Genomic DNA, 9,623 nt, shown 5'->3' on the forward strand with positions numbered 1-9,623 from the left:
ACAGGCAGCGAATCCCGGCTGTTGTCTGGAGGATTTCGTGCGCTGGTATTCTCCGAGAGATTACGTGGAGGAGGAAGGGGAGGATGAAGCGGGACAGACGGTCATACGGGGCGACCTGAGCGCCCGCATGAAGATCCCGGGGAACATGTGGGTGGAGGCCTGGGAGACGGCCAAAGCCACGCCGGCCCGCCGACAGAAGAGGCTGTTCGACGACACCAAAGAGGCTGAGAAGGTCAGAACCCTGAGTGTGGATTCGGACGGCCTCGGTCCAGAAACGTGATCCGCTTTTGATTAATATGACCCATTCATTTCAAGCCACACAAACACGATCATTCATTAGAGATGCACCGAGTGTTCAGCAACCGAAATAAGCGAAAAGACTGAGTAAAATGTACCGAAAAATGATGATGTGGTGTGGAAGCATTTAAAACTGTCCGAGAAAAACGCAAAAATCACAGACAGCTAGACTGATTAGCACTGCACCGCATGTCTCCGATGAGAAGAGGATGAATGAAATCGAGAAATAGCCTTGAGCATTTAAATACACTGCAGAGTGTTATGTTTCTAATACAGTATTCTGACAGCAATGACGAGCTCGTTAGCCAGGGTTCAGAGTCCAAAGCGTGAGGAAAACCTGCTCTGAAACCGTGTTACTCGTCAGATGCGCGGTCACATTTGTATTAATTTTCACAAGGCATGTGATGCGTGCGACAAACATCTTCCTGAATTCGTAATGAGACTCATTTATAAATCTGCTGCTGTCAACAAAAAGAAGCGCTGAGGTCTTCCTGCGGGTTTCAACAAAATAACAACTCCCATCAACATTCATAATGTTAGTTTTGTAATTTTACTGTTGATCTGTAAAATAAAACAATAAGTAAGATTATGATAATTATAATTACAACAGCTCTTATTATAACATTCACACACAGTGTTCAAATTGGGATCTGTAATATTTTCTAATGTTTTAAAAGAAGTCTCTTCTCAGCAAGCCTGCGTTTCAAAAATAGCCTAAAAATATTATTTTACCAACTTATTTTAAGTTACGCAAGCCTGCGTTTATCTGTACAGTAAAAATACACGCCTGATTCAAGAAGACGGTCTCAAAAATAGCCTAAAAATATTATTTTACCAACTTATTTTAAGTTAAATTGTGCTTTGTTGGTATAATGTCTGCTAGAATGTTAAAAAAAAATGTTCAGTGTTATGTAGATATTTTTAAATTGTTGTTTTGTAATTGATTTTTTTCTTTGAAAAGTAAGACAAAACTGAAAAAAGCACATTCTGGCTATTTAATTTATGCAGTGGTGGAAATAACGTGAAAAACTGTGTTCGGTATTCGGCCCAGTGTTTCATTTTGTTCGACTTCGGCCAGGAATATTAATTTCAGTGCATCCCTAATCATTCAGTCTTCATCTGCTCACACTCACGTGCTATACACCACACACGCATCCCATGATGCCCTCAGAGCAGCCAATCAGAGCGCAGGCCTGCTGGAAGTGGGTTAGAGCGTCTCTTCTGTCCTTCAGCCGTCTGTCGTGTCCTCGTGGGGAAGCTGCAGGATTCACTCAGGAGTTATTTGCTGATTTAATGTCCTCTGCTGTGTTTTGCTCCAGTAACGTGTCCTCGTGACAGGAGCGTACAGTAAAAACCTTCCAACAGCACGCTAACATTACACCTACAAATAATCAATACTCGCATCACTTAATATTACACTTACAGTTGTATTAGAAAATTCTACGTTTAAATCACTTGAAATCATATTTACAGTCAGAAGCGTTGTATTCAAATAATGCTTACAATTAATTAAACTGCTCTGAATTACATTTGAAAATTAAAAAAATAGTGCTTAAAATTACGTGTAAAGTCAGAAACACTACGATTAAATAGTTTAACTATTAAAATGCTTAAAACAAAATATTATGTTTAAATAATTTTTAAAATGCCTCAAATTGAAATGAAATCTGAAATCAGAAGTGTCATGTTAACATAATTGATTTAAATGCTCAATATGAAAAAAACAATAGCAAGCGTTAACATGCCTGATATTTTGTATCATATGCAGAGTTGGAAACGTTACTTTGTAAATGTAACGGGTTACAAGTTACTCTGTCTAAAATGTAACAAGTAGTGTAACTATTTCAGTTACTTTATTAAAGTATTAATTTGATTACTTTTCTAAATTTCTAATGTTTTCAACTGTTAATCGTTTTGAAAGATGTAAAGCAGGCAGAGTTATCCTTACAGTAGCGCTCAACACTGATTGCTGTCAGAACCCTTCATCAGTCGAGATTATAATAGTGTAATTTAAAGTGCAGCCGCTACACATTCACACATGCTTTGAGATCATTCTGAGGTTAAATACAGATTTAAAACCGAAACAATAAATAGTTTAATAGCTATGATTCTGTTGTTGAAATCAAAACACTGGCATCTAGCAGTGCCTTGGAAAAAGACAGTTAATACATCTTAAGAAATAAAGCATATACATAAACCCAAATAGGAAATAAAACGGTTATCAAATAAGCATGTGTGCTGTTCTGTGTCCTAAACTCCTGAAGCATTGCGGTCTCATATTTTAGAGCAGTCAGTGCAGTTTCTGAAAGAAGTCAATTAAAGCTGTGTTTGGGTGTGTGTGAAAATAAATCAGATGTTACCCCCTTTGTAACCGTTAGCGGTTTTTTAATTAACTAGTTTAGTTTAGTTACATGTAAGTATTTACTGGCCAACACTGTATATATTTGTCTTCTCTCATCAGAGATATAATATGATTAATTTCAGCAGAGTTGAGTGAGCAGCGAGTTTAAATCATGAAAGAGCGTCTGCAGTAACAAAATCAGGAAACTTTTGATGGCAGCAAGAGAACAGCTTTGTTACTTTCCTTGTTAAAAAATCTAGAATCAACCAATCATGTGACCCTGGGGCGGGACTATGTGTCTGATCAACATCTTCAGACCAATCAGAAAACACGAGTGTGTGTGTGTGTCTGTCTCTGTGTGAGTGTGTGTGTGAGTGTGTGTGTGTGTGTGTGTGTGTGAGTGTGTGTGTGAGAGTGTGAGTGTACACGTTTTTTGTGACAAATGAGGACATAAATTTGTATAATGACAAAGGTATGACAGGTGTTACAAGGAGAAGGTGACTTTTCAGGACATTACCCCATGTCCCCACTTTTCAAAACGCTTATAAATCACACAGAATGGAGTGTATTGAAAATCTGAAATAGCAGAAAGTCTCCTGTGAGGGGTAGGTTTAGGGGTAGGGTTGGTGTAGGGCAATAGAATATACGGTCTGTACAGTATAAAAACCATTACGCCTATGGAGAGTCCCCACTTTTCACAAAAACAAACCTGTGTGTGTCTGTGTGTGTCTGTGTCTGTTTGTTATTGTGTGAGTGTGTGTGTGTTATTGAGTGTGTGTGTGTTTGAGTGTGTGTATGTGTTATTGTGTGCGTGCGTGCGTGCGCGTGTGTGTGTGTGTGTGTCTGTGTGTGTCTGCCTGTGTCTGTTTGTTATTGAGTGTGTGAGTGTGTGTGTGTGTGTGTGTGTGTGCGTGTGCGCGTGTTTGTTATTGTGTGTGTGTCTGTGTGAGTATGTGTGTGTGTCTGTGTGTGTCTGTTTGTTATTGAGTGTGTGTGTGTGTGTGTTATTGAGTGTGTGTGTGTGTGTGTGTGTGTCTTTGTTATTGACTGTGTGTGTCTGTGTCTGTTTGTTATTGAGTGTGTGTGTGTGTGTGTGTGTGTGTGTGTGTGTTTGTTATTGTGTGTCTGTGTCTGTGTGTGTTTGTTATTGTGTGTGTGTGTGTGTGTTAGCTTTAGTTTGCACACAATGAAAAAACCTTTTAGGGACATTTGGGAACATAATCGACTGGAAAAATGACCTTGTTTTGTTTTTTTGTTCAATTTAAACTCTCCAGTCAGTTTCTGGTGTGGTGTGGGTTAGTCTGGGCATTACATTGGGTTATTTAAATGAGCTAATGATGTTTGATATGTGTGTGCAGGTGCTGCATTACCTGTCGCAGCAGAAAGCGTCGGATCTGACGCGGCACCTGATGCCCTGCGTGCTGCACGCGGCTCTGCTCAAGATCAAGGAGGAAGGTCAGTGTGACTCTCTGAACTGTAAATACAGTGTGACGTCACTGCCGCTGTAAACATGATCTCTCCTCCAGAGGTGACTGAAGACATCGCGTCGGTGCGTAAAGCTCTGCAGCAGGTCACCGCTCACACCAGCAAACTGCTGCGGCACCCCAACCCTGACTTCAAGAAGCTGGAGGTAGAGCTGCACGAGTCTGGATAAACTGAGAGTCACGGTTCTCCCACCATTCTGAACTAAACACAATAATGTGCCACAAAATATTAGGCCTAATTGCTGCAGTCTATTTAAAAATGATTAATTAATTTGAATGAATTATTAAACATTTTAATATATAATATATGTATTTAAAATACAAAATGTGTCCCTGCAGCACAAAAGCAGTGTTGAGTCGCTGGGGGATATTTGTAGCAATAGCCAACAATACATTGTATGGGTCACAATTATACATTTCTCTTTTATGCCAAAAATCATTAATATATTAAGTAAAGATCATGTTCCATGAAGATATTTAGTAAATGTCCTACCGTAAATATATCAAAACTTAATGTTTGATTAGTAATATGCATTGCTAAGAACTTCATTTGAACAACTTTAAAGGCGATTTATCTCTATTTTGATCGCTACCATAGACATCACATCAGTGTTTATATTTGAACTATAAACTTTCATCCCAGTATTTCTGTGATAGTATTATTTCTGTCTTACAGTCATTCATATTGTGTAGTTGTTTGTCTAAACATGCTAACTGTCTGCTCTCTGTCAGCAGCAGTGCGAACACAGATTTGAAAAATGTATTCTGTATTATTTTTTCAAAGGTTTAATAGACACGGGCAAATCGTTGTCATTTAAAAACTAGATTGCGTGGGTGTTTGAATCAAGATCACGATCTTTTAACGATTAATCATGCAGCTCTAGTGTCAGACGTGTGTGTGTGTGTGTGTGTGTGTGTGTGTGTGTGTTTCAGGACGTCATCGTTCAGATGAGCGCGGTGGAGGCCGTCATCGCCTGCGCCCGATCGCTCAAGGCCAAGTTTGGCATCACCGGAGGACAGCGGGAGGACGACACTGACGAGCTGGAGAGGTAAAGCTTGATCTGCTGATCAGCAAACAGTGCAAGCACTACACGTGACCAGTGCTGGCAAAATGAGTCACAATGAGCAAACTTTCAAAAATTAGTTATTTGTAGTTTCACATTCACACAGAAGGCACTCCGGCAATTTTCCGGGACCAACGTGCAGTGTGAAAGGGGCACAAGATGGTGCCGCTGATGGCTGCCTCCGTGGCGTGCTCCGCAGTTGTTTTTATGTTTTTATTAGTTTGTCCTGTCTTTAGTTATATCCCTGCAATTAGTTTCACCAGAGACGAATTGCTGGACATTTGGCAGTACACACCACCCAATATTTCACAGGTTTTCGACTGTTCTGACGTTTTGCTGAACGTTGTATTTGGCGGAGCTGCAGCGCTGATCAAACACGTGAGCCTGGCTTTACAGAAACTCGCTGATCTGATCACAGAGACGGAGCGACAACACCCGGACTCTGTTTTAACCATTCTCTGAGACTTTAATAAAGCAAATCTCTCCCGTGAACTGCCAAAATACAGACAGCACATCACATGTCCCACCAGAGACAGTAATATATTGGATCACTGTTACACAGCAATAAAGAATGCATATCACTCTGTCACACGGGCAGCTTTGGGGCTCTCTGATCACTGTTTGGTTCATCTTATACCAACCTACAGGCAGAAACTGAAATCAGCTAAGCCCGTATTAAGGACTGTAAAAAGATAGACTAATGAAGCAGAGCAGGATTTACAAGCTTGTTTTGACCTCACTGATTGGAGTGTTTTTGAAGCTGCTGCCACCGATCTGGATGAGCTCACAGAGACTGTAACATCTTATATCAGGCTACGTCCACACGAAACCAGAGCTTTCCCTATCCAATCTTTTTTTCCCCCCCTCGTCTCAAGAAATATCTGCGTCCTCACGAAACCACAAAACTGACACAAAACGATGTAGTATACATGCTAGACCAGTATGTGGCGCTGTAATTCTGCCACAGAGATGCAATTAAAATGGAGAAGAAGACTTGGACTATGCGCATAAACCTTGCGTGCGGTATACAAACGAACATGGAACAATACATTTATTAATCTGTGTTAATGTTAGTTAATAAAAAGACAATCGTTCAGTGTTTGTTCATGTTTTTGTTGCTGTTACGTGACGTAGCGGTGTCTGACTAGGGGCGAGACGTGGGCTGATGATGTCATCGTTTCAGAAAATATACGGATTCACTGTCCACACGAAAATGCAAGGGTGGCATTTTTAGATTTATCCACTCTGGGACCCAGCTTCAAAAAATATCTGTTTCACTCTCCCAAAACTCCGGATCCGTCTAGACCAGGGGTGCCCAACCATGCTCCTGGTGATCGACTGTCCTGCAAAGTTCAGCTCCAACCCTAATCAAACACACCTGAAGCAACTAATTAAGGTCTTCGGGATCACTTAAATATTAAAGGCAGGTGTCTTTGATTAGAGTTGGAGCTAAACTTTGCAGGACAGTCGATCGCCAGGAGCAGGGTTGGGCACCCCTGGTCTAGACGAAACGCCTATACGATACAAAATGTATGCGTATACAGCTATAATGCGTCTCCGTGTGGACTGGGCTTCAGTTTCTGTGAAGGCATGTGCATTCCTACCAGGACTCATTTAACCTACAACAATGACAAACCATGGTTCACTGCAAAACTCAGACAGCTCCGTCAGGCCAAAGAAGATGCACGCAGGAAGCATAAACAGGCCAAATACACACTGGAAAAGGAGATCAGAGTGGCAAAAAGGAATTATTCTGAAAAGCTAAGGATTCAGTTCTCTTCCAGTGACTCGGCTTCAGTGTGGAAAGGTCTGAAAGACATCACCAACTACAAGACACCATCCCCCAGCACTGTGGAGCTTCAACAACTGGCAGACGATCTGAATGGGTTTTACTGCAGGTTTGAAAAAACACCCCACACCCGCTCAGAACGCTTCTCCACTGCAACCCCCCTCTCCTCCAATCACCATCATGGACAGCACTGTGACTGCAGTGGAGTCATTCAGGTTCCTGGGCACCACAATCTCTCAGGACCTGAAGTGGGACACTCACATTGACTCCATTGTGAAAAAGGCCCAGCAGAGGTTGTACTTCCTTCGCCAGCTGAGGAAGTTCAACCTGCCACAGGAGCTGCTGAAACAGTTCTACTCCGCCATTATTGAATCTGTCCTCTGCACTTCAATAACTGTCTGGTTCAGCTCAGCTACCAAATCTGACCTCAGAAGACTACAGAGGGTAGTCCGGACTGCTGAGCGAATCATTGGTACAACCCTCCCTGCTCTCCAAGAACTGTACTCGTCCAGAGTGAGCAAAAGGGCTGGCAGAATCACTCTGGACCCCTCACATCCAGCACACTCCCTCTTTGAACTGTTGCCATCTGGTCGACGCTACAGAGCTCTGAGCACCAGAACGACCAGACACAGGAACAGTTTCTTCCCTCAGGCCATCCATCTCATGAACACTTAACAATACTATTATACACTTATACACACAACACTATTTATACACTTATTTATCTAACACACATACTTCGTTTACATTATTAACTTGCACATAATATACCTGTACATACAAAACTGTCTATTGTAATACACCTGTACATACAATTGTCAATTTGTATATTTTTATTCCCTATTTACTTGTTCTAATTTTATTTTTTCTCTTTTATTATCTGTGTTTTTGTTCTGTCACTGTCATTCTGTTACACTGTGGAAGCTTCTGTCACGAAAACAAATTCCTCGTATGTGTAAACATACCTGGCAATAAAGCTCATTCTGATTCTGATTGATTGATGCGAGCCACATCCGGTAGCCAGTGCAAGGAGATAAAGAGAGGTGTAACATGGGCTCTTTTGGGCTCGTTGAAGACCAGTCGTGCCGCTGCATTCTGAATCATTTGTAGAGTTTTGATTGTGCTTGATGGAAGTCCAGCCAGAAGAGCATTGCAGTAGTCCAGCCTAGAGATGACAAGGGCCTGGACAAGAAGTTGTGCAGCATGCTCCGTTAGAAAGGGCCTGATCTTTCTGATGTTGTGCAATGCAAACCTGCAAGATCTAGCAGTCTTTGCAATGTGGTCTTTGAAAGTCAGGTGGTCATCAAAGATTGCACCAAGATTTCTGACCGAAGTTGATGGGGTAACTGTAGAAGAACCTAGCTGGATGGTGAAATCATGCTGTAGAGTTGGAGTGGCAGGGAAGACAAGAAGCTCAGTCTTTGCCAGGTTGAGCTGTAGGTGATATTCTTTCATCCATGCCGAGATGTCCGCCAGGCAGCCTGAGATCCGTGCAGCTACCGTTGGATCATCTGGTTGAAATGAGAGATAGAGCTGTGTGTCATCAGCATAGCAATGGTAGGAGAAGCCATGTGCCTGTATGATGGGACCCAATGATGTTGTGTATATGGAGAAGAGGAGGGGTCCAAGAACTGATCCCTGAGGAACCCCAGTGACAAGTTGATGTGCTTTGGATACCTCCCCTCCCCAGGAGATAGGACCAGTTATTTTCTTAATAATAATTACTGTATTAATAATCATAATATAGCTATTTTTTATTTGATCTTTGTTATAAATAAGAACAGATGCAAAAAATCAGTAGAACAAATAGGCTATAAGAAACATGTTGTTTCTGTTATGTTTTATCATTTCTCACTGGTCTCATTGTTACAGTGTAAAATAGCCACAGTTTGCTCTTATTTTTGAATGAATTTAGTGAATTTTCTAAGGTTAAAATTACAGTGCTGTTGGTGATCCGGTCAGTTCAGCTCAGTCATTGTTTAGGTTCTTCCAGCCTTATTCTTTGTTCTCTAAACGTTTAGCTGAAGTCTACAGCTGCCTTTGCTTCTTAATTCTTCAGCAGAATGTGTTTTACAGTAAGAGTTCATTCTGCTGCAGGAGAGACGTGGAGCTGTTTCCACAGAAACATAAAACAAATGTGTGTTCGTATCAGCTGGTGTCCGTATGAGTCTGAAAATATTGGATATCAGCACAAATCCGATATCGTGCATCACTGCTCGCTTTTGATAAAAGCTTCTTCCAAATGCATAAATGTGATTCTGTGACTTCTAATGTTAGTGAAGTTTTCTGTTCCAAAACCTGTCATAATTTAGTTTTTCAGCATCATGTCACAATCTCTGACCAAAAGCAGGAATTCAGCCTGAAATGTTTGGTCATTATTTTCTTACTCATGTTCCAGAATGAACTCTTTCATTGGGTAACATAAAAGAAGAGATTTTTTAACAGTAAAAGTCATGTGCTCCAGTGTTGTTTGTGTTCAGCATCAGACAGTGAGTTGTGAGGTTTGGAAGGCAGTAAATGTGTTGAACGGAGCTGAAGCTCTGTGTTTGATAATGAACACACGTGATCTGTGAGCGAGACACCGCTGCTGTCCTGAGCATGATGAACCTGCCTTTAAAGCGCGTTTGGAGCGGTGTGTGTGTGTGTGT

General features: G+C 41.3%; 1 protein-coding gene across 1 annotated transcript in view; it reads left to right on the top strand.

Annotated features, from left to right (window-relative positions):
- The window catches only part of LOC107572634 (rab3 GTPase-activating protein catalytic subunit-like), a 19,675-nt gene continuing 10,052 nt past the window's right edge, over positions 1–9,623 (top strand). Inside the window, exons 1-4 of the mRNA XM_016259058.1 lie at positions 1–232; positions 3,997–4,093; positions 4,165–4,268; positions 5,056–5,171. Coding sequence (XP_016114544.1) covers positions 128–232; positions 3,997–4,093; positions 4,165–4,268; positions 5,056–5,171 — 422 coding nt within the window. The 5' untranslated portion in view covers positions 1–127. The remainder of the gene's footprint in view (positions 233–3,996; positions 4,094–4,164; positions 4,269–5,055; positions 5,172–9,623) is intronic.

This window comes from Sinocyclocheilus grahami, unplaced genomic scaffold (assembly GCF_001515645.1).
Source record: "Sinocyclocheilus grahami isolate Dianchi unplaced genomic scaffold, SAMN03320097.WGS_v1.1 scaffold1783.1, whole genome shotgun sequence".
Lineage (NCBI taxonomy): Eukaryota > Metazoa > Chordata > Actinopteri > Cypriniformes > Cyprinidae > Sinocyclocheilus > Sinocyclocheilus grahami.